General features: G+C 36.9%; 1 protein-coding gene across 1 annotated transcript in view; it reads left to right on the top strand.

Annotated features, from left to right (window-relative positions):
* Positions 1-3,083: 3,083 nt before the first annotated feature.
* The window catches only part of LOC140166214 (protein O-mannosyl-transferase TMTC3-like), a 31,820-nt gene continuing 9,680 nt past the window's right edge, over positions 3,084-25,223 (top strand). Inside the window, exons 1-10 of the mRNA XM_072189615.1 lie at positions 3,084-3,329; positions 5,387-5,605; positions 6,032-6,131; positions 8,571-8,686; positions 9,808-10,031; positions 10,950-11,202; positions 12,081-12,226; positions 13,255-13,341; positions 15,383-15,520; positions 16,128-16,356. Coding sequence (XP_072045716.1) covers positions 3,117-3,329; positions 5,387-5,605; positions 6,032-6,131; positions 8,571-8,686; positions 9,808-10,031; positions 10,950-11,202; positions 12,081-12,226; positions 13,255-13,341; positions 15,383-15,520; positions 16,128-16,356 — 1,725 coding nt within the window. The 5' untranslated portion in view covers positions 3,084-3,116. The remainder of the gene's footprint in view (positions 3,330-5,386; positions 5,606-6,031; positions 6,132-8,570; positions 8,687-9,807; positions 10,032-10,949; positions 11,203-12,080; positions 12,227-13,254; positions 13,342-15,382; positions 15,521-16,127; positions 16,357-25,223) is intronic.

Genomic DNA, 25,223 nt, shown 5'->3' on the forward strand with positions numbered 1-25,223 from the left:
CATGACGATGCGTGAGATTTTACTCATTTTGCGTGAGATTTACTACCTAGGCGTGAGATTATACTACCTTGGCGTGAGACCGTGAGAAAGTGCCCCAATGCGTGAGACTCACGGCCAATGCGTGAGAGTTGACAGCCCTGCCTTAGACTTAGTTAACACATTTGCTAGTCAGTCAAATTCGCCGACAATGTCAATGCATATTTACATAGAAGTTTAAAACAACTGGCCGAAGAAAGAAACCTACATAAATATGCTTTCTATACTTCACTTGACCCAAATATATGATTTTTTATGGTGATAAGACATGGAATTTTTGAGGGATTTTGATAGCAGTTCCATTAAAAAAAGCTGCTATCATAATGAGACTAAGATCTAGAAACACCCCTGAAATGGCGTTTTGGGGAATTTTGCTAGCTGAATCTTTTTGATGAAAGTCAATCTTTGACAAGATGTAACTTTGCTATGGAAAGTGCTAAAAAAAAAAAAAAAGGTTTTCAGTTTTGGCTTTGTTTACTCAAGAGCTTTAATTTGATATATAAAATGATGCAGTTTGATGGCAAATTTGAATTCACCTAGCATACCTAGTATACGTCGAACAACTGAATACAAGCACAAGGTATGGACCAATATATTTTTGTAAACATTTTAGGCCTATAACAAAATGTATTTCATACAAATTGTACAACTACTATAGATTCTACCCTATGACCTATAAAAGTTTACCTGTAGTCCTGTTATTATTAAAGTGTCCGCAAAAAACTGGTCATCGCAAGTATCTTTGATGCTGGAAACTAAGGATATTCACGCAGGGACAGGCCAAAAACCATACCTCGATCGTAAAATCCAACCGATGCATGTCATAAATAATTCATTATTCCATTGTGTAAATGTCACTGATTGTGTCCATGTACTTATTGCACCTGCGATCTCGCCATGAGAGAAGTTGTCAACCTGAATTTATACTCGATCGCTGGATCACCACGTGAATTCGCCTCTCGAAAATCTCTACGAGGTTGCATCGAGCACGCTGACTGGCTTAGCAATTATCAAAGTAGTTTTGTAAACCAATCAGGTTAGACATACTTTACTGGCGAGTCACATTAATTAATACCGTAAAAGGCCGTCGCGTTCATTGATTGGCTTACGATTTCAAAGAATGGCTTTTGCAACCAATCACAATACGGGTTATATGACGCCCGTCAGAAATTTTGCATACGTCCACGATGACATCACGCCCTAGTGCCACGAGGCTGGCTTTTCTTACTGCGAGCGAGTGGTATAAAGTCAGTTTCACACCTGTGATTGAATGGAGCACATCCACAGCACAGCGCATTTGACAGATAAAAATGAAATTGGCAATTCTGAGCTACGGGATTCCATGAAATGGACGATTATGTAAGTTATTCTACAGGATTGGTAATAATTAACAGCTGGTCTGCTGTAGGCCCTATTTGAAGTGCATATTGAAGTTTGTAAGTTTGTGATTTCATATGTTATACTGTGCAATTGATATTATAGGAAGCTTAAATTGGCAGGCTCTCATGCAATGTATCCGTCTCTTCCGAACATATATATGGACGTTCAGGGCAAGTCATACTGAAGTATGACTTGCCCACACAGGGTATATTCCTTCGCTTCGCCTTCGGGTTTCGCTTTAGACTGCGGAACTCAGTCCTCAATGATAGTCAGTCACTTATCTTTTGGTCGTTATATGACTATCATAAGGACTGAGTTCTTACTATACATCTTCCGAGGTGCAGTTTCAGACAATAGCTTTGGATTATTGGGCATGTGGGGCAGAGGTTATCTTCTGAATTCTTTCATGACCACTGAAGCATACATGTAGTCAAGCCTGTCAAGGTGACAAGGATTGAATTGAATTGAATTGAAAGACCAGGGGCTATTTTAACGTGCCTCACTGTCACGTTCGCGCAATGAGATAAAAGTGTTGATGAAGTAGAGTGCGTTTCAAAAATAAAAAATTGACATTTTTACCTGAATATGACCGTAAGAAAGGCTCTACCATTGTCTACTATTAAAGCATATCTACACGGATTGTTAATTGTCACTGTATGAATATTTTATCTCGACACGTACGTGACAGTGAGGCACGTTAAAATAGCCCCTGTGAAAGACCATGTCACTCGCCACAAAAGAATGCCAAAGGTCACCCGACACCAATTTGGTTTACTTCCGCACCTCGGAAAATGATGTTTAAGGTTTAGGACTACTTTTGCTTGTGGTTTTGTGCCTTGAGTCTTGCTCGTAGCCTAGTTGACGCGCATGATCACATTTTTAACATGTGAGGGTGGGCTTCATAATTAAGCTTACTTGTGATCCAAGGTCCTGTCTTAACTGTGTAATCCAATAGGAAAGTGAAGAAAATTTGGATTTTGACCCTCAATTCAAACTCTTGTAATATCATGTAATGCATGTTATTTTATAGTATTCTCTCGGTCCGGGCCACGGCCAGACTCCAGCATGTCCATAGCCCGAAACATCATGGCCCCTGTTCCTTCCTCACTAGGGCCATGAATGCCCTACGGCTACATACGTAAAAACGGGGCACCGTGAACTCACGTCGCGGTGATGACGTCACACTGACGGCATCTATTTAATAGGAAGAATTCAAAACACAGCGACGATAACAGTCACAAGTCTGGTCTTTTACATCCTCAAATGTGCTCAAAATTGACGAACATGCCCCAAATATGTTTTGTTTAAGTCTCATCTTCATGTGAGGAATGGTAGGAAGTAATTTATGAGAAAAAGTGGTATTTTATGTGTACCCTGGACCAGATATGCTCAGGAGTCTCAGACCTTCGTACGCACACTGCCTTACTAGCCTGTATCACGTTTCAGCGCATTAACGTCTGTAGTACATACCTGTTTTTAATGACGTTGAGAATATATTTTCTGCCGAAGGAGGGCGCTGTCGGCGCTGTGCATGCTCATACTGTCAGTTATCGGTTAATAGCTATGTATCATATGTAATTTTCATAGAATATTATTTACAAAGACTAGCTCTTATTATGGTATATAGTAACCACAAACTTCTTACATTTTTTTTTCTCTCAGGATTTTAAAAACAAAATGTGAAACTAGTTATTCAAGCAATGATGAAGGGTCAGGAGGAGCCAGCAGACACCAAGAACCACTTCCACACTGTTGCTATACTCGCCGTTGTCGCTTTGTGCTATGCAAATGCCCTCTACTGTGGCTTCGTCTTTGATGACTCATCAGCAATTGTTAACAATAAAGATTTACTACCAAGTACACCAATTTGGAACATCTTTAAGAATGACTTTTGGGGTACTCCAATGCACAAGGTATTCATAGTTCATTGTATATACTTTACTTTGAAAGAATATGTTTATTATTGTAAAGCCTAGAAAAGTTTATAATTAATAGAACTGTAATTTGTTCCATTAAAGGGGTACTACACCCATTGCATTTTTTTTGCATTTTTTTTGCATTTTGTGAAGAAATGAGAAAAAGAAATTGGACAAAGTGGTATGCAAAATGAAGGGGCAAATCTTCTCGTTCAATTGGTGGCATCAGTATCAATGACGCCTACATGCTTCTAATGGTATAAGCCAAAAAGTGGTACATCACTGATGTTTTAAATTCACTTCATTTTGGAAAGCTTACTATCAACGGATTTCGTTAAAATTTTGGATATGTGTTGCTTACACATTAAGGAAATAATGTTGATATGTAAAATGGGAATAAGTGGTCCCTGATTTCTTTTATGCCTTCATGAACTTGGTGCTCCACAACTATCAAAAAACGAACCGGTTAAAATGCTTCTATTTTCAATATCGAGCTATATTTTGTATTTTGAACTTGCGACACTATGTCACTGAAACTTAATTAAGCCATAGGTAACAGGTTACCACAACCACACTACAGCAATGTTGAAAAAGATTGTATTTTTTGTCACCTATACCACCATATTAGGTAGTTTTCCGTAAGCTTCATTGTTGTGATTTTGGTAACTATTTTATATTTATTTGCCCAATCCATCTCAACTAGGCAATCTAAATTGTACTCACCATTTACATCCCAAGGCATTTTAGTATATCCACCTCACACATTTCCATTATATATCCAGTAACAGACAAAATATCAAAATTGATGCCTCATTATGACATGTATATTATGACATGATATCACAGACTATCACATGTATTCAAAATTGATGCCTGAATTTGACCTGAACCAATTGTCCTATAACCTGACCTTTGATGACCTTATAGCCTTTTTTAATCTCTTTTCCTAACAACACATTATAGAAGATACATACATGGTGTAGTATTAAATTGTCTATGTGGAAGAGATTAGGCCTATTTAATTTATTCAGTGTTATAATCAGTGAGTACATTTCTATAGATAGTATAACAAAGGATTTAATGTATTCTATTCATGTATTCTACTTGGACATGTTCAATAGAATAAATTATGGTTTGTTATGAAACACACATCTCAGTTACCAGGATACAGTAAACAAAAAAATATATAGGGCTAAAATGATTTTCTAAAATGGTTTAAAAGCACTTTGTATGTAGAGATATTTTATAAGTTCAGGACATGAGATGATGAACATATTTATATACTTCATAAATTTGCAACAAAAAAAAGAAGATGGGTACTGATGAAAATCAGGGTATTATATCGCCTTAAACCACTCAGGGCGCTTAAAGAATGATTCCGGAAATCACAACATTATGCCTTGTATGTTAGAAAAACAATTATTAAGCACGATGCTGTTACCTGTTGAAGGAGACTCTACCGACGTGACTTGAACTTGAATATTGGGGGAATGAACTTGAAAAAACTCACATTTTATCAGCTAAAACGGAGCCATTTGACCGCCAGGTTTTTGTGAAATCAGTGCCTCCATGGTGCTTCCATAGGATGCCTAGTTAAAAAATTGTGTGACTACGCAACACGATGCGTTGTTGTACCCGTGTATCCCACTGGTACAACAAAGATTTTCTTCCCTTTTGAATTGTAAACACAAGTGAAATTGTGAAATAAAATCCATAAAATATTGCAGTTGGAATTAACAAATCTGAATTTTTTTCCTTGTACATAAAAAAAAAAAATAACAAAGAACATACATATCAAAAAAGCTCAATTTCGCAAAAGAAAAACATCTAGAGTACACAGCCATGTTAAATCTTTTCTGTAAAACATTGTGTGTATGCTGGGTAATGTCTTGATATTATCCCTAGAAGCACGTAAACTGCATAATATTTGCAATTGAAATCCAATTTTCATCACAAAATTTGTTGCAGACATACAATACACATGGGATAATTCACACAATTTTTGATTCCCAATATTATACTAATCTACAAATTTGTTCAATATTTTCACACAGGAAGAGAGTCACAAATCCTACCGGCCATTATGTGTCTTGACATTCCGTCTCAACTATGTCTTGCATGAGTTAGACCCAGTGGGATACCATCTAGTGAATGTCATCCTACATGGCATTGTGTGTGTCTTGGTGATGAGGGTGTGCAGACATTTCTTCGATGACCGTCCAAGTTTCATGGCTGCTGTGCTGTTTGCTGTACATCCAATCCATACTGAAGCAGTAAGTTAGTTGAGGCGACAAGCGGCATAATAAACAAAGATGGCACATATTTTGTGCAATAAAAGAGAAGACTGGTTTGCTCGATGAAGAGCCTGGTGTCTTGATTAAAAAACCTGAACTCAGAAATATTGATTTTGAGATATAGCCAAATGAAGGAATTATTTCCTTTTGTTTCCTGTTTGTTTTGCAAACTCTTTAATTACTCATATCTTTGGAACTGGTTGTTCAATTTAAATAGGGTTTTCTGCAAAATGCAGCTTTGTAAATGTTTTTTACTCTTTATAAGGAAATTTATTATTTCTGAGTTCTGACTGATCTTGCTTTATCGCATCACATATAGTGTATGGTAATTATTTGAAAACCGAACAATACAAGGTAATAAAATGTTGTTATTCATATCTTTAGGAATGATATTGCTCATTTCAGGTCACTGGTGTAGTCGGCAGAGCAGAGTTATTATCATGTCTATTCAGTCTAATTGCTTTCCTTAGCTATGCAAAGTCTACAAGACATCACAGACAAACAGGTATGTAATTTAAGACTTTGTAGAATATGTGACAGTGGTTGTAAACCATGTGTAGGATTTTTTTCAGCGCCAGCGGTATAATATTCGACAGAGCCTAGCCTAGTTGGTAACCTCACTACACATTTCAATAGGTGCAGCTCCAAATTGTGAGGGTTGTGAGCCGGGGTTGTGAGGGTATGCATGCACATCAATGGGCACATGATGCACCTGCCTCAGTTAGCGTGCATCATATGCCCCTCATGTCACAGAATTTGTTGTCCCTAGTCTTAAAATGTGCCAATGATCATAAAAGTAAGCTGTGAAAAATTTGAGGTGAATCTGAAATTGTCTAGTGGGGCCTCCGAGAGCCTAAAGTTATTGCATTGGGTCTATGTATTAGAGTTCGTTGACCCCTGTATAATTTCAATTACAAGCCACTGCGAGATTTTAAAATATCCGCTACATGCAAACAGTTTGGTCTCACAAGCTGAAATTACACAAGCTGATAGTCCGGGGAAGGGGGCACTCACATAAATGGTCTGTACGCATGCGTGACCAACAAAACAATTAAAAAGGGGAGTTTTTTAGGCAAGGGGCAAGTTAACGCGTGTGACACATTTAGGGTCTAAAAACACTGATTCAAGAATAAGGGTAGTTTTCTGAAACTCAACTTGTTTAGGGTACCTTTTCACATTTTTGGTAAATCATGAGGTCAAAAAGGGTACATTTGTTGCATTTTTACTAGCCAAAAACTCATTGGGGGTAAACTCTATAATAAATTACCTTATTAAGGGGCTAAATTTGCTGATACTGGTAGGGTAAAACTCGTTTAGGGGTGTTAAAAAAAATATGGTCACACATGAGTACACTATCATATTTGAGTGGCCCCTGGGCTGCTAGTATGAATGATCCTATTTGAGACAATATTGAAATTTTAACTAAAAGTATGAGGACATGCATTTTCAGGACGCACAGGAAATGCTTGTTTTCATCTAAAATGCGGCAAAAGAGGTTGTGTGACACTGTCCTGAATGCACTATTATTTATAATTACTGGCCTATTTCAATATTATCTCGAAGAGGATCATTCATACTATCAGCTCATGTAATTACAGCTGCTGAGATCAAACGGTTTGGATTTAGCGGGTATTTAAAAACACCGCTAGCTTCTAATTGAAATTGTACAGGGGTCAACGAACTTTTATACATAGACCCAATGCAATAACTTTAGGCTCTCGGAGGCCCCACTAGACAACTTCTGATTCACTTCAAATTTTGCACAGCTTATTTTTATGATCATTGGCACATTTTAAGACTAGGGACAGAATGATCTATTGAAATTAACCAAATTGAGGGGCGTTTGATTCGATGCACCCTAGCCTCAGTACATTGACATCAATGACTGCATTTAGTTAGATGCGCTATAATTGATTTCCTTTAATTAGCATCCTGGTCAGTTTTGTATCAAATGTTGCATTTGGAAGAACCAGTCTTTTTCACAGTATCTTTGAAACATTGATGGGTACCAATCATTTTTATACAGTTGTAAATAAAGGTATACACACAAAGATGTACCATTATACCATAAGTAGGTTCCAAGTAGAGTTTCTTCCACTGATTCGGAGACATGCCGCAAAATAAGGCCATAGGCCTAAATATAATGCTGTGTCGGACATAATCCTTGAACACGGCAAAAGTTCCAACTCAACAAAAACATCTGCATCCAGCGATGCTGAGGTCTTCATCAGTGCTCGGGCCCCAGTTCTATAAAGTAGAAATACTCGGAGACTCGTTTCTGACTAAAAAACATTTGCACAAACATGTTTTCTAACCCGAGCAGACGAGTCACTTCTGTGTTGTGATGTTTACTGCAGAGCTGCCAGATGAAAGAGGCATTCCAAGTATCAGCGTGTAGGCGCTCAAACTGTGCGATGACTAACGCACAGCCAGTGCGGATGTTAGACGCAACTGGTGACGCGAAAACGACGCACGGTCCTGCATGATGATGAACATGCGAGGTGTGGTGGATGAACACCTCTACTTTATTTTAACTTTGATACCATTATACCATACTATATGTATTACTTTTTTTGAATACAGATTCCTACACATAGGACTATGTTTGAAAAAAATTGAGCAAGTTTAATTGTCACCTCCCCCAACCATAATCCTATTCCTAACCATAATATCTGTTGAATCCTATAGCCCAAATCCTAATCTTTTTGGGGAAGGGACTATTATATTCAGAAGTTTTGTTTACAGTTTGCGTAAAAAAGGGTCAGAATGCTTGAAATTAAAATGCTAACATTTTCACAACATGCACAAGCCTTGGAAGTAGTAAAAATGTTAATGTACGTAGGAATTTGGAGGCTAGGATCTCATATAACACACATCATACTATACAAGTTTGAATTTCTAAGTATAGATATGTTTTTGCTAATGAAATCTGTATTATTTTCAGATTGGGGCTCCTTATTTATGACCATACTTCTTGTAACCATAGCAACCTTATGCAAGGAACAAGGCATCACTATGGTTGGGATATGCTGCTGCTATGAGATACTTGTTGTACAGAAGGTGAGGAATAGAAACAGCATTTTAGCATTCTTTAATTTGGACTGATTTAATAGCAAATTCAGGGTGTTTGAAGAAGTCTTGTTCCATGTTTGATTTCTTTAGTACCTCTTATAGTTCATTGATTTGTCTGTGTGAAAACACGCAGACGCACCGGACGCGAGTTGTTAATCGGTGATGAACAACTGTGAAACATGATTGAACCCCTTTCAACAACAAAAACAAGCTAAAGATAGTCTAATTCACATGATTCTTTTATTCGGAATGTCCGTTTGTCATGCCACTCAACCTTACAAGAAGATTTTTCAGTTGATATCAGCAATTAAAGTAAAGAATAAAGCTTTAATGTTGAGCTGCTACCTCCAACATAAGAGAGTGTTTATGCAAAAGTTCCAGGCATGACAAATTTTATGCGAGCACAAGTAACACGTACGCGTAACCTTGCGTTCACCGTATACCCTACTGGACTGTGGATTCATCAGCAACAATGCTTGCCTCCTGTACAAAGGTAGAGGAAGAGTTGTTGAATATTCAGATTGAAAATATCCACAAATGACAAGTACCTTTGCAAATCCACAAAAACACTCAATTTTCTATTATATTCTGAAATATTTCCACAAATAGGGAGGGGCATTATGCAGGCATGGGAGTGAATGGACTATAGGTGGATCAGGACGATACTTTTTTCCATCACAACTATGAGCTGTGTGGGGCTTATGTTTTACTGTGGATAGAAGGTTGGTTGTCTGATGGACTAATCTGTGTAATTGACCAACCACACATTGCAATGTTTAGAGCTTCCACAAAATATGCACACAAACTAACTTTACACAAATAGCCCCACAACTGTGCCAGAGATTTAAATATGTAAACAGTAAATGCAAGATTTTCCATTAGGGAGCTCGAGGGTTATAATTGAAGACCAAATTAAAAAGACTAGTTTGCGTATGACGTCCTGTCAACCATACCAAAAATGCTGTACTGCACAGGTCCGCCTTTGCCCTGACGTCAGACGCAAACTAGTCTTTCGATTTCAATTATATCAATACACAATTACACACCATGTAATTCTTGTTTTATTGCTTGTGGTAATAATTCCATATCCCGTATCATTTCATCCACAGCTTACAGTACCCAAACTCATTAATATCATGACGTCGCACAAATCCAGGCCTAATAACAATAATTCAAGTGCTACACCAACCAAGACTCAGAGGAAAAAGCAATCCAGGTTCCCACCGTGGCTCAGGGCTTCCATAATCAGGATATCTGTTCTATTCATAGCTACCATGTTTCTTTTGTTTGCTCGTATGAGAATTATGGGGACACAACTTCCAGTTTTTACAAGGTAAGCGTTGATATAGCGTCAATACTTTGCAATCTTTACCTACAATTCTATGCATGAATGTTGAGATGCTTATGCATTATTTCACAAATTCCTGCTCCCCTTAATCAAGGTTAAGGGCTAGTGGAGATGAAGGCAGGTAATGTTTATTTCATATGTTCCCCCATGGTAGCACCAGGAATTTTAATTGAGGGGTGGGCATGGGGAAAAAATTAATTTTGATAGGGGGGGCAAAATCAACAAATTTTGCACAAAATTGCATCAAAAAGTAAAAATTTTGGTTTAATATGGGGGAAGGGCAAGAGTTCTGAGTGGGAGAATTTTCCCCTTCTGGCTCTGCCACTGTGTTCCCCCAGGATTGCGTAGGGAGGGGAGAAACAGACAGGTAGAAACGCATCAATTGTATATGTGGAAATATATATGTTTTTTGTTAATCTTTCTCTACCCCTTCTTTCTCTCTCCCACTCTTTCTCTCTCCTTCCCACTCCCTCCAGTTTTCCCTTGCTCTGTCCCTCTTTTTTTCTCTCTCTGCTTCTCTCTCACTTTCTGTCTAATTAATAGAGCAATTAATTTTGATCTCAACATCCAGCTTTCTCACCATTCTCATTTATCATCTCTCAACCTTAATCCCAGCAATTGAAATTGATTAAATAAAAGAGATCAAATCCGCTCTCCCAGTGGCTTATCTGGAAAAGGTGGAGCAGATGAACCATGATAAAAGACCTTGTTACAGTCTGTTCCAGTTAGGGTAATACACCAGATTGTTGGCTAAACTTGTTTAATAATTTACTTGCCTGTCATGTATAAATGCACTGACCAGCAGGTCACTTGTGCGTGGTCAAAGCGTTATCTGCCAGATTTTAGCTGTTTATGCCTATATATGCAGGCCTTTGATGTTCTTTTTTAACCTTTCCTGTATAGGTTTGATAACCCTGCATCAGTCGCATCATTTCCAACTCGTCACTTGACATACTGGTACCTTCTTCCAGTCAATGCATGGCTTTTGCTGTGCCCATCCCAACTATGCTGTGATTGGACGATGGGTACCATCCCATTGGTGACGTCGGCCATTGACCCACGTAACCTAGCAACAGCTGCATTTGTGATGATTATAATATGGTTGGGTTGCTATGCTGTTTTTGTAGAGGGAAAGAGGTCAAGACAAGTCGCCATGGTAAGTATTTAAGCGACATGAGCGTTATTCTGTCCCCACATTCCCCGCTCCGGCCGATAGATTTCCCCCTGCCCCTTCGATTCCTAAATAGTCTATATATACGTCATTGCTAGACAGCATCTACAAGTGAATAAACATTTGGATCAAGGAAGGCAGATGCAATGTGATGTGAGCTGTGAAAACCCTTCACATGGTGAAATTTTTAATTTTTGAGGTTTGTAGACAAAAAACATGGAAGCTCTTTTTAGCACTTTTTTCATTATTTTGTACCTGTAACTTCAATATCAAAAGTTATGAACAAAGGAGGAATGAAAATACTTAAGAAATAATTTTAGCCTTTATTATATTTTGGTCTATTTCCAATTTTAAGCATCATTTTGTGCAAATAGGCATTTGTGAATTTTAAAAAGTTCATTTTGATGCCTTATATGGTCAATATCTCAAAAAATAAGACCAATATCAAAAAACTAAAAAAATTGTTTTTGGAATGGTGCCTCAAGATTAAGAAAAAATTTTTTGGAAAGAGTGTTTTTTTGTTATGATGTACCGAACAAAAATTGCCAAAAATTCACTTTTTTGTGATTCTCTTCATAATTGTTGTTTTTACACCAAATCTGTTTTTATATTGAGATTCATTGATGTCTTGCCTTTATATAAAAATGTATACTTTTATATGTCTTGTGTGAATAATTACAAAGTTATGGCACTTTTACTACATGCATGTCTGAGAGTACACAGCCACCTTAAGTCAGTTGATGAATAAAACAGATGCAGCACTTTAACTTGGCATTCAGGGTAAATACATACATGTAACCTCTCCACCATACAAACTGATTGTATTACTGATTCTTTACTCTTTTTGTTTCCTTTGTTGACAGAGTTTATGTTTCTTGGTGCTACCCTTTATCCCAGCCAGTAACCTGTTCTTCCCAGTAGGTTTTGTTGTAGCTGAGAGAGTTCTCTATGTCCCTAGTATTGGCTACTCTATGTTATTTGCTGTGGTATATACTATCTTGCAACAAAGGTGAGTATAATAGTATAATGTTTACTCTTCATGAAGGAAATATGAACATTATATCCTTCATTAATATGTGACCATCCACCACAAAGTGGTAGTAAAGTCGGCTCTAGGTCATTTTCTGTTTATTGCAGATCTTGAAAGAATTCACTTTTAGCTTTAAAATGACACCTCAACCAGCTTCATCTGACATCTGGAAGTGAAGTTATGGTTCATCAAAGGTCAAATTCCTAATAAATTTTACATAGAAATCCACATACTGTTTTTGATTTATCTCAAAATGGAAAATGCAGACTTTACGACCAGTTTGTGGTGGATGGGCACATATATTCTCATTCAGTAATTATGTGACCAAAAAGGTTTGAACTATTTTAGTCACTCAGCTATGTGTGTGCTTCGTGCATGTGCATTCAATCAAAATGAAGCAAGGCCAGCCTAGCCCTGACTAGGCCTAGCCTATATGTATGCCTAGGCCTATGTCTATGATAAAGGCCTTGTGTTTCTAATATTTTAACCAATCAATGAACAAAGAATGTATTAATGAAGGATATAAAACAAATATTTACTGCTCTAAATTCAGGATCTGGTGGAATATAGATTCCACCTCAGGGAACAATAGATTCCACCTCAGGGAACAATAGATTCCACCTCAGGGAACAATAGATTCCACCTCAGGGAACAATAGATTCCACCTCAGGGAACAATAGATTCCACCTCAGGGAACAATAGATTCCACCTCAGGGAACAATAGATTCCACCTCAGGGAACAATAGATTCCACCTCAGGGAACAATAGATTCCACCTCAGGGAACAATAGATTCCACCTCAGGGAACAATAGATTCCACCTCAGGGAACAATAGATTCCACCTCAGGGAACAATAGATTCCACCTCAGGGAACAATAGATTCCACCAGATCCCTCATGAGCAGTAAATATTTGTATACTAGTATTCTGACATGTAGAATTGGTCCATGGGCTGTTTGTTATGCACATCTGCCTTATACATATTATGCTTATTTTTATTTTTCTGCAGAAATGTATCCAAATTTGTTCTTCACTTCCTGGTTTCTACTTTGTTGATCGTGTATGCAACAAAGACAGTCACAAGAAATTTGGACTGGTAAGTATATAGTGAGAATATTCAAATGAATGACTACAGTGCACCAATTAAGCCAGGGCAATTTAGATTACCTGCGTCTGCACAAGCAAACTTCTGTACAAATTCAACTTATGCAAATGAATCAACCACAGCTCATTATATTAAAGCCAATGACATCACCAGCTCAAATTACATCCCATTGAAATACATGTAACTGATGTAAGTGGCACCAACATTACCCAATTTTCAAGGGCTTTTTATAAAAAATTACAAGTTTTTTCTGGGGTTTTCAAAGTTTTTCTACAGAAGTTTTAAGGTTTATTGAAGCTACATTTGTAGGAATACAAGTGGAGGCAGTCAAATGTTGATGGACAAAAGTAATATGCATGAGCATTTTTCATAGTCCAGAACAAAATTTCTTGAAAATCTATGCACCTGATTGGTCAGTTCAGTGCACTGGGTTGTAATGTGAGCAGCTCTGTGTGCACTGTTGGTTGGTGGTTTCCCAACTGTGCAATTATTGATCATCATGGTGGTGGTACCTGGTGTGTTCTCTCAATAATTTGTACAGTGCCAATGGTGGAAGTTTGGTTGTGGTCTGCATGTAATTACATGCATCCTATAACTTCCCTCTGGGGTATTTGAAATTCTCACTTTAGTATAGCACCTGATAAACTTCAAGTCATGCAAAATTAGACTGTCAGGTATATTTTGGGATTGGGGCCCCATTCCCACATTGGTCAAAACAGGTTGAATAAGGTTGGGATGCTTTCAGTCAATGATAGGGTTATTCAGCTTAAACTAAATCATGCTTTTAAGATTTTTCATAATCTTGCCCCTGAATATTAAAATTGTATTTTACTCATATATCTGCAGTTCACAGGCACAGTACCAGGGGTAGCCCATATAACTTTGTTGTTCCTCTTTGTAGTCACACATTCCACAACACCACTATTCATCATTGGAATGCTTTGCCAAAGGGAACCAAGCAAGTTAATAAAATCAATACTTTCAAAATATTAGTCAAAAAACACCTTGCTGGACAAGCTAATTAATTTGAGCTGGTCTCACTTCATGTGCAATATTTTGTGTTGGTGTTTCATATTTTTTGTCTTCATTGTTCTTTGCATTCCTCCTCCACACACCAATGGAAATAAGCTTTTCTTTTGAAAAGCTTTTTGGGCTATCCTTGGTGCTCTGCTGTTTTATAATGTTTTATCACCTTAATGTGTTGTTTTTAAAATGTGTACATCTTTTATTGTTGTTATTCTCTATTTACGGTATATGTAAACATTGTAATTTCTGAGTACCGAGTAAAATAAAATCAATCAAATTGATATAATTTCATAAAACATGGGTGGCCCAAAAGTCGCCATCTTGATATTTTTCCATTTTGCCAATCCAGCTTTCTTTTCTCTGCCTATCTGTCATGTCTAAATTATATGAAAAATCAGCAAATTTTGATAAAAGCTTCAGGATTAGTACCCTGTTATACAGGGCCGACCAACCCAATTATTAAAAATTTATCAAAAACATTTCCTATAGTTGAGTTGACCTCTGTGTTTTTCAACAAAGGCAAGGGCTGGTATATCGATATGCTTGAGTGAACTGCATACAACCACTACAATGTACACTCTTCAATAACCTTATTGTGATGTGGCGGGAGTTTTAAGATCACACATACTGCCAGGCAGTGACGTCACAAGTCAACTCATCTATACAAATGATTGCAAATCAGAAAACATTAATTTTTTTCAAATATTTGATTATTTGGCTCTGTAGTTTATACTAATACCACCATAGTGATGACAATGGTTATATTGATAATTCTTGACCAATCTAAAACACAGATTAAAGTGTGACACTAACAGAATCATGTATAATAAGGCTGACAGGGTAAATAATGAATCATAATCCCCTTCCCCCCAGCCCAACCATCCAACCCGACTTCCAAGAGGTCCTCTGCCTGTAGAACAGGGTTTTCTTTTTTCATTGCCCTACAAAGAAAATATCAAGTAACATATTATTGCACCTGATTTTTCTTCGGCATTTTTTTTCTCAGGGAATCAGAATACACTTTATTCCAAGCTGGTTTGAAAGTTACTACCAATAATGCCAAGTTATGGAATAATGTAGGCCATGCATTGGAACAAGAAGAGAAATGGCAAGATGCATTGCGGTACTTCCAACAGGCTACAAAGTGAGTATTTAGAAGATGGTTAAACCAAAGCAGTTGGAAATATTTTTCAAATTTGCATGTGTCCAAGATCTGTAGTTCAGATCTGCAATCACTATAAGCCAGTGTTAAACTGTGGAGGTAGACACATGATGATCTGTATATTTTATTTAGATTTCACAAGTATCTTGTGCACTAAAATGTTCAAGTAAACCACCAAATAACCAGGTATTCATGGGACCATCCTTTGTCCTCATTATAGCAAAAAAAAGAGAGATATTTTGACACACCACCTGACATGGTGTAAAATGGACCATCAAGATTGAGGGTCGAGAGTTGACACAGGGAGGGTAGTCAGTACAAATGATCATACAGGGTCAAATTTTATGAAAACATACTCCAATATCACTGAATTGGCGCCCAAATAAAAATATTGAAAGTTTGTAAAAAATTTGCAAAGTTTTGTTCAATTTTGTCAAAAATCTAGACCTCAGGTATAAAGAAATGGGTCAAATTTCCTTGGAAAATGTATTAATTTCAGGTTCTCAGAGGCAAATCCAAACTGGAGTACTTGTGCAGCCTAAGAATATTTTTTACTCTTACAAAATATTGTGATTCTGTATCTTTACAGTGTACAAACTGATGATGCCGGTGCATGGATCAATGTCGGCCGTGCTTTCAAGCACATTGGGAATTTCACGGAAGCAGAGAAAGCCTACGAGGTGGCTAAAAACCTGCTACCTCCTGTTATCCCTGGTCAGAAGTATGTGGCTAGAGTTGCACCTACACATCTCAGTGCTTATGTCAATCTGGCTAATATTATTAAGATGAACACCTCAAGATTACAAGAGGCTGATAAGGTTAGTGATATATTTGGCCCAAAGTGAGTAAATGAGGCTGAATGAGGGAAAGGCAAAAACGTGAGATATCTACATGTATATCACAGTGTTTTATAATGAAACAATGAACATTTTCATACCAAAATCAGTGTCAATCATACAGCATTCCTTTCAAAATATATGAATAATTGAAAATAATGTAGGAGGGCAGCTGTCTGGGTATGAATTTTGCTGCCTTCCGAAGTCAAAGTTCATCAAGGGGTTCAATTTGAATACTTGTCTGATTGGGCTTAAACTTGGTGCAATAATGTTTGATATGAGGGGAACATAAAAAAGTCATAGGTCATCCAAGGTCAAAGGGACAAATGTTGAATTGTGCCCAAAAATGAGCTTGTAATTTGGTGAAAAGAATTTTCAATATGAGAGGAACATGTAAAAAATTCAGAGAGGTTATCCAAGGTCAAAGGTTATCAAGGGATCAAATCTTAAAAATGACTAACTGGGTTATAACTTTGTGACAAAGTACTGCAATATTTTGCTGTAAGCATAATGTACAGTATTGCTATCATGCTACTTGTGCTCTCACAGCTACAGGAGCCTTGATAGAAATACAGTACTTAATAAGTTTTGTCTCTCTGTCTTGTCAGCTGGCTATGCATTTTGCCATGATTTCACATATATGTGACCAGCTCCAACAAAACCCGGAACAAGTCGCCAGGCATATTTTTGAGTTATAGGCCTTTAAAGATGACATTCCCATAAAATTATCAAATTCTGGAATTCTTAATTTCATGGTATTTGACCTTGGGACTGAGTGGACTTTCAAATCATTGAAAGTATTTATTAAAAAGAGGTTTATTTAATCAATATTTGACAGTTGAACTATGATAATCCCCATTATCCTGTGTAAAACAGGAAACTAATTAGCCAGTATAGCTATTCTCAGTATAGCAGCTTGGCAAAAATATCAAGGATTCATTTACAAAATTATCCATATCTTGAAAAGTATTGATGCTATGTATATAATTTTGGTATCATTTTAAAGCTTATTGTCCCGTGCTTACATTTGTATTCAAATCATGAAATGTCAAAAATGTGACTTGTTCTTGGTTTTGTCAGAACGGGTCACATATTTGGGACAGTGATTGGTACCATGTATGCAATGTTTAAGGGATGATCTTAAAGGTCATCCAAGGTCAAAGGTTACAGAGCGGTAAAATTTAAAACTTTGTACAATTGAGCTTGAACTTGGTGGAAAATATACTCGATATGAGGGGAACATGTAAGCAAGCTTGATAGAATCTCGGAAGCAACATGCTGAGCGCTTGTCTTTTAATAAACAGAGGTAGTATTCAGTATTTTTATGTCAAATTGTCATCAAACATGTATTGTCATCTTCTTACCCACGGAATAATACATAAACTTGCACCACGGAACTATATACAAGCTAGCTTCAATTGGCATGACGTCATTAATTTGCCCGATAATGATTGTCACTCTCATTCATCAATGGACGTATTATGCTTATAAATCTCAACACGTCAGTATCAGAAAATGCGCTCAGTGCATGTCAAAATTATGCACAAAACGTCTCTACTTCAGCTTTCTTCAGCCATGTGACCTTTTTGAATTTGAGTGAAATAATGATTTTATTAAATCAAGAAAAAATGGGAGAAAATATAAAGAAGATGTATTTTGTCAGTTTCAAGTGAACGAATTCACCTTAGTGTCCATAAGTATCAAGCTATCTCAAATTCAGTCGTGGACGAATGTGTCTCCCCTTATTCTGCCCTTAAGGTGGTACTACACCCCTTGAAAAATTTGTGACTATTTTTGCATTTTTCTCAAAAACTAATAAAACACTGGTAACAAAAGTTATGTATATTATAGGGGCAAGGAATCCAGTTACTACACTGGAATTTCAGTGACTCAAGACAAGTAGTTATTGATTTATAGATCAAATATTGCTTTTCCCTCATTTTTGACTGTATTAAACTCCACAACTGTTGTCTGTGCTGAAATAAAAATTTTCAGTGCAGTAGTTGTAGTCCTTGCCCCTATAACATACATATCTTATTTGTCACCAATGCGCTATAATTTTTGAGAAAAATGCAAAAATAGGCACAAAATGCCCAGGGGTGTAGTATACCTATAAAGGAAAAATGACATTTTGATAGGCCTGAACCTCTTGTGCTGGCGCTTCCTCTGCATCCATTTGGATACGTCTCATGTACATGTATTAACTGAGCTATTTGAGCATCCATTTGGTATCTTCTGTTTCTTTCGGAGATGCTGATTTTCTGATTTGAATCAGAAAATCAGCATCTCTGATTTTAAAATCTTCTGCAGTTGTCATGTATCAGTAATACACATATATTGGAATGCTGGTTAGCATCTTAATCGAGTGTGAACAAGTTTAAGCATGTTTACTTTTCGGATCATTTTTCCGGATCATTCTTGTAGCATGCCAGATTTACATCATCGTATCTGAAAATTGCCAAAACCCGTCCCACCTGTGACCTGAGAGCAACTTGTCCACCTGCTATTACTTTGATTTTTATGTAACGGGGCTTGGGCGCTGTTGCAGTATCCAATTATCAGTGACGTACTGGAAGCAATTTCCAGAGGGCAAATCACCCATTACCGAAATGACTTTGCAGTGTATATGCACATGTAAAGCCTGCAAACATTTCCAATTTTACTGTTGATATGGGCCAAAATAATGGGCCTAAAACAGGCCAAAGGAAAAAGAGCATTACAACTTTGGTATAAAGTTAGATTGATTGAGCCCATATTTATTGGTGGAGATATGAGTTTTAAAAATATTGTAATATGTAAAAACTCATAGCGAGACCAATAAATATGGGACGTTTTCATTATTATGTTTCGGATCCAATATTTTCACTTACTTGGATTCATCAAAACATAAATAATGATCAATTGTCCTGATATTGCCTCACCCCAGGTCTGTATGTCATGCTAGCTAGTTATTTCAGGTCATCCATTGGGTGAGCTGGTTTGGAAAGTAGCATGTCAGATGACAAAGTAGCCCATCTGGGATGGACAGACGGGCTCTATCTTACACACTGAGTCAAGGAAAAATGAAGAGTTCATGCAGATGCAAAAGTAATTTACCACCTTATTTCGAGTTTATAGGCCATGCAAGTTTTAAATTGACACCATACTGGAAAAATTCTCAAGTAAATCTCTGAAATTATGACCAAAAGTAGCACATATTTTCTTATTATTTCTTTGTATATAGTTCTATATAACTCCATCAGTACTATGTCCAGATGGTACATCAGAATGTCCAGATGGAACCACATACTGTAAGCTCACCAGTGGGCAGTGGGGCTATTGTCCAATACAAAATGCAGTATGCTGTTCAGATGGTGAACATTGCTGTCCAGCGGGTTATACATGCAATGTAACAGCTGGTATGTGTAGCAAGACTAGTAGTCACCAGATATATTATCAAGAATTATTAGCTTATTCTGGTAACACTTGCTGTAAGTACAGCAGTAGTCAATGGTATTGTTGTCCGTTACCAGGAGGTGTATGCTGTTCAGATCGTCAACATTGCTGTCCAGCGGGTTACGTATGTGATGTATCAACCGAGACGTGCAGCTGGTCTAGCAGTCACCATATATCTTATCTTGCAATAGAAGAGATAACCTCAAATGTTGTATGTCCAGGTGGTTTGACATCATGTCAAGGTGGTACCACATGCTGTGAGCTAACCAGTGGAGGGCATGGTTGTTGTCCATTTCCAAAAGCAGCATGCTGTTCAGATGGTGAACATTGCTGCCCTGATGGTTATGCATGTGATCTGTCAACCAGTACCTGCACCAAGTCGGATGAACAGGTGTTCCTTGCAGCTGTTGAAGAATTGAAAGCAGCTGTGGAATGTCCAGATGGTATATCATCATGTCCTGGTGGGAAAACCTGCTGTGTACTGGCTACTGGTCAATATGGATGCTGCCCATAACCAAATGTAAGTAGAATATAGCAGGTTTGGCACAATTTAACTCAATTGATTACAATAACAATTTGAATCACAATTTAAATCAAATGATTTTTTTAAAATAACTGCAATGATTTAAATCACAGACATCAGTGCGAATTTCATTGGGCGCAGTTTTAAATCGCTAGCATTCGCTTAAAGCACTGGCGTACACCTGCACAAAGACACCTTAGACACATAGATGCTTACGTGAAACAGCTGTCTCAATGTGTTGAAATCACTGCCACATCAGCATGAAAAATGGAATAGATGCAATAGGGCTGTTCCATTTGAAAACCATACCCCTTTTTGGAATCCAACCACATTTGTAAAGTAAGTCTCCAACAATCACAACATTATGCCTTATATGTAAGATAAATAATTATCAAGCACGAATCACATGGTTTTATTTAAAACAAACTCATAGTGACCATAAAAACGAATGAAAACATCCATCTCTCAACACGAGATATTCAAAATTCCTGGGCGCCGAATTGTCGAGTGCAATGACGTCCCAGTAATACAATGACGGCTGACAACAATTGAACACAAATAACCATTACATCATTGCACTTAGACAATTTCGGCACGGGAAATTTGAATATCGCGTGTTGAAAGCCTACTGTTTTTATTTGTTTTTATGATCAATATGAGTATCTTTTAAATAAAACCATGTGATTTGTGCTTGATAATTATTTTTCTACCATATAAGGCATAATGTTATGATTGCCGGAGACTCCCATTAACAATTTACATCAATCCAGATCCAACCATCAGCCACAAATGGCAAAAGGTGGAAAAACATGTCTTATTTTAGGCCAAATTGGGCAAAATTCAACCAGATCATGTATATTTCAACAGTGTTAATTGGCTGCTGTATTAGTGTGTATAAACTATTCTTTTTCCTTCATTTTTTATTCTAGGCTGTATGCTGTAGTGCTGTAGTCTACACTGCATGTTGTCCAGTGGCCACAAGTGTGATGTCAATTAGCAAAATATTTGAGCGGACTCAACACCATACAAGTCCCGGCCAAGCAAATTCATCCGAACTAGATTTTATACAAATTGTGTTACCAGATCTGATCCAATCAGGCTAATGTCAGCAATAATGAAACTGAGATATAGGCAAAAAGTGAGGAGAAAAAACAATAAAAACATACGAAAATGGACACATAAAAAAGGTTCATAACTTTGCAACCAAGTATTCAAGAGACTGGGGATTCAACATCAGTAAGTGTATGTACTGAGCAAATTAGTAATGGTAGCAACTTAATTTTCAATATTTCTGACTTGGGGCCTGAGTGGATCAATTTGGGGCACATATTTTGAGATATTTTTTTATATTTATTTATTTATATTTATAAGTGGTGTATTTTATAATCAATAGCAGTGGTAAAAGCTGGTGAATGTATGATATTTTGTAATTTTTATTTGGAGTAACAGCATAAATTTCTTGTGTATTTAATAAGAATTAGGATGGGAAAAATATAGCCACAATTAATTTGACAACTTTAATTTGACAACTGCAATTGAGTAGAAAATTCCATATGAAAAGTACAGATGCAATAGACTGATTCTATTTTGAAAAAAAAACACATTCAAATCGGCATAAAAGCTTGCAACTTGCTTAATTTTGTTAAATGGGGGTATGCTGAACTTGAATCCATTGACTGTCAAGAAGTATTTTGAGACTGTGACCCTCAAAAGACCCCAAAAATGGCCCCACAGGATCTTTTGGGGGGGAAAATGTACTTTATTCCTATAACACTTTCAAACATACAGATTCCAGAAATGTAAAGTTTGTGGGCATATGACATATACAGCCTGTCTACTCTGAAGTACAAAGTACAGATGCAGACGCACACTTTGTGCCGACTTTGAGGCACGCATACCTGCAGCAGAGACGCAGCACTATGCACTGTTAATATACGCGCGCGTTGTCACTTTGTACTTCAGAGTGGACAAACTGTAGTCGAGAAGTTATGGGGCACAAAATGTTAAATATCGCTCTGCTTGTTGTGCATGGGTCAATAGTCAAAGTTGGTCCCATTTTCGAATGTACATCTAGCTTTGATTTCAGAAAAAGAATAGTTTGCACTATCTGTGATGTCTGGTTAATATGTTACACGTTACACAGCAAAAAAATTTAAGGTTGTGTAGGGTTCAATAGGATTCAATGACCTTTTCATATATTTATCATTGTATATTCTGGATTTCACATCGTAGATAATGAAAACTATAATACCTTTCATGAATCCTGTGAACTTGAGGAACAATTTTTTATGAATATTGGTGTAACTTTAATTTTTCACCCCCATATAACATGCAAATTGACCTTGTACCTGTTGTGAGCTTCATAACTTTGCAACTATATGACCTACGCACACATATCAGGTTACGTCTATCAAACATTTTTTTTAGGCCTTATAATGTTTGGTCAAATAATTATTGTTTTGTCTTGCTTGTTTGTTTTAGTTTTCATGCCACTAGTCAGCATTTTGCATCTTTCTTTCATATTTTCCTTTAGTTTTTAAGGAGGCCATTCAATACTTACTTAATTGTATATAAAATAATAATCCAAGAAAGGTTGAAACCATGGACATATATTTTATTTGTTCCTGAATAAAATTTGTATGAGTCCTATCATATATTATGCAAGTAATTAAAACCTACATGTACCACAAAAAACAGTTTGTTTTATTGAATTTGAATATATTTGAAATCTTGTATTTGTATAATGATGAATAAATGTTTTGTAATCAGTGTCGTGTTATCAGTGGCGTGTCATTAGACTCCTTGTAACTAGAATAGGGCCATCAGGGAGAGCAGTACTAAGTACTGATGAGGCTACCCTGTATAAACAAAATGTAAATAAGTAAATAAGGCAATATATTACTTTCTGTCAATGTCAATATAGCAAGATTTCAACAACTCTTCCTATAACTTTGTTTAGGAGCCACCTGTTCTTAACCCTAATGCCCAAGTTGCTTTTTGGCGAGGGGAAAGGAAAGAAGGAAGGAAGAGAGAAAGAAGAAGAGGAGAAAACTTTTTTTCTCGGGTGCAATTTTGACACCCAGACCCCTCGGGTGCCAGACACATGCACGGGCCTACCTACCATGGGGGTGTTTTTGCTGGCCAAGCTTTCCGTGGCCATATGACTGTTCGCATGATGACGCAACAGCATCACGTGGGATACCTACCCATGCATATTATGCTTTGTGAATTGAGGTTTTTTGATGTTTGGTATGGTTAGGGTTAAACGGTGATGAATCCACACTTTGACAGTAGCGTATACATGAATGCAAGTTAACAGCACTACTTACGCACGAGTGCATAAAATTTGTTATACCTACATGTAGAACTTATGTGTGAATACAATGTATTACACTGCATGCTTATATGTTGAATTCATTATATTGTAGGAAGCAGCTAAATATTATTCTGTAGTTTTATTACTGATATCAACAGAGGAATCAACTTAACCTTATTGATGTAATGTTGAGAGGCAATGATAACTAACATTCCTCATGCAATAATTATGTGAATTACACAATCTTAATTAGCTTGTTTTCGTTGTTGAAAGGGATTTGAATTTCAGCTGGAATAGCTCAATGTGAAGCTTGCTTACCAGGGGATGGGTGGTTATGTATGGGGTACAGTCTGTGATACAGTGATGTAATTTGTTAGGGGATAGCAGGCCCAGAAGGTTCTCAACTGGATTAGATTTTCAGCACAAAATAGGCTAATTAATTAGTAGCTGATTTGCATATTTTATGCATTTGGTTAGGTTTTTCTTTTTGTGCAATAAACATGGAGATTGGTATGGTTACAGCATGGAAGAAAGAGATGAGAAGGAACCACAACGACTTCGATCGGCCAAGTTGTAATCCGCTTTTCTATTGACGCATGAAAAGAAAAGCTATCAATGGTACTTACTTTCATGTATAATCCATTTACCGCGATCGATGCTTGGCAAAATCATTACTGGAAAAAATGTATAACAAACCCATCCACGAACAAACAAACGCTACCCAGAAGTAAGATTATGGAATTTCACTGATGCTCTGAACATGTATAGTAGCTTTGTTTTGGGATCTACAGTCAAACTGTTTTCTTGATCGTGTTGTGTAGAAAATGTCCTATAAAACATCGAAAAGGTAATCAAAATTGGTCGTTTTTTTGCTGAGTTTCATCTTTAGCAAATAAGGTAAGATTTTGGTGACTTTTTCGATGAAAAATAGATGTAAAATGTTCTTAAATAATGCACAATGTTCGGTTGAGTCCGGTACATAAAACCTGTTTAATTTAATAGTTTATATGTGTATAATCGTAACTAGCTAACTTCGTTTCAGTGCCAAAGACTGCCAACTCTGAGAAAAAAAGTCATCAAAGTTCGGAAAAATTGGGCAAAATGGAAGAAAAAAGATGTAGGCCATCAATGACCGATGATCACGTCACCAGAGAAAATCCTATAGGGTGCTTGAACGGAAGGTCATTAGTTCAAATCATCCTTCACACACGCTCCAGAAGACATGCAAATACATGGAATACAATACCAATCACCTATTTAACGGGGTATTGATCAAAGTAAATCCTCATGAATAACAATGTCAACTAAATGTCGGTAAAGGGAGTGGACAAAGTGAATGCGTTCGTTGTGGTTCCTTCTTATCTCTTTCTTCCATGGTTACAGTAACAAAACTTGGTATATATAAATGGGTAGCATAAATGCTAATTAAATGGCTGATTTTCATAATTTATGTGTATCAAGCAATGTAATTTTTCCCAATTTTTTGTGCTCTTTTTGCAAACCGCATAAGCCTCTTAAAGGGATGTTAGGGGTTGTTTGTTTTTTCCTTTTTTTTACAAACATCAAAAGCCGGTT

Source organism: Amphiura filiformis, chromosome 12 (genome assembly GCF_039555335.1).
Source record: "Amphiura filiformis chromosome 12, Afil_fr2py, whole genome shotgun sequence".
NCBI classification, from domain to species: Eukaryota; Metazoa; Echinodermata; class Ophiuroidea; order Amphilepidida; family Amphiuridae; genus Amphiura; species Amphiura filiformis.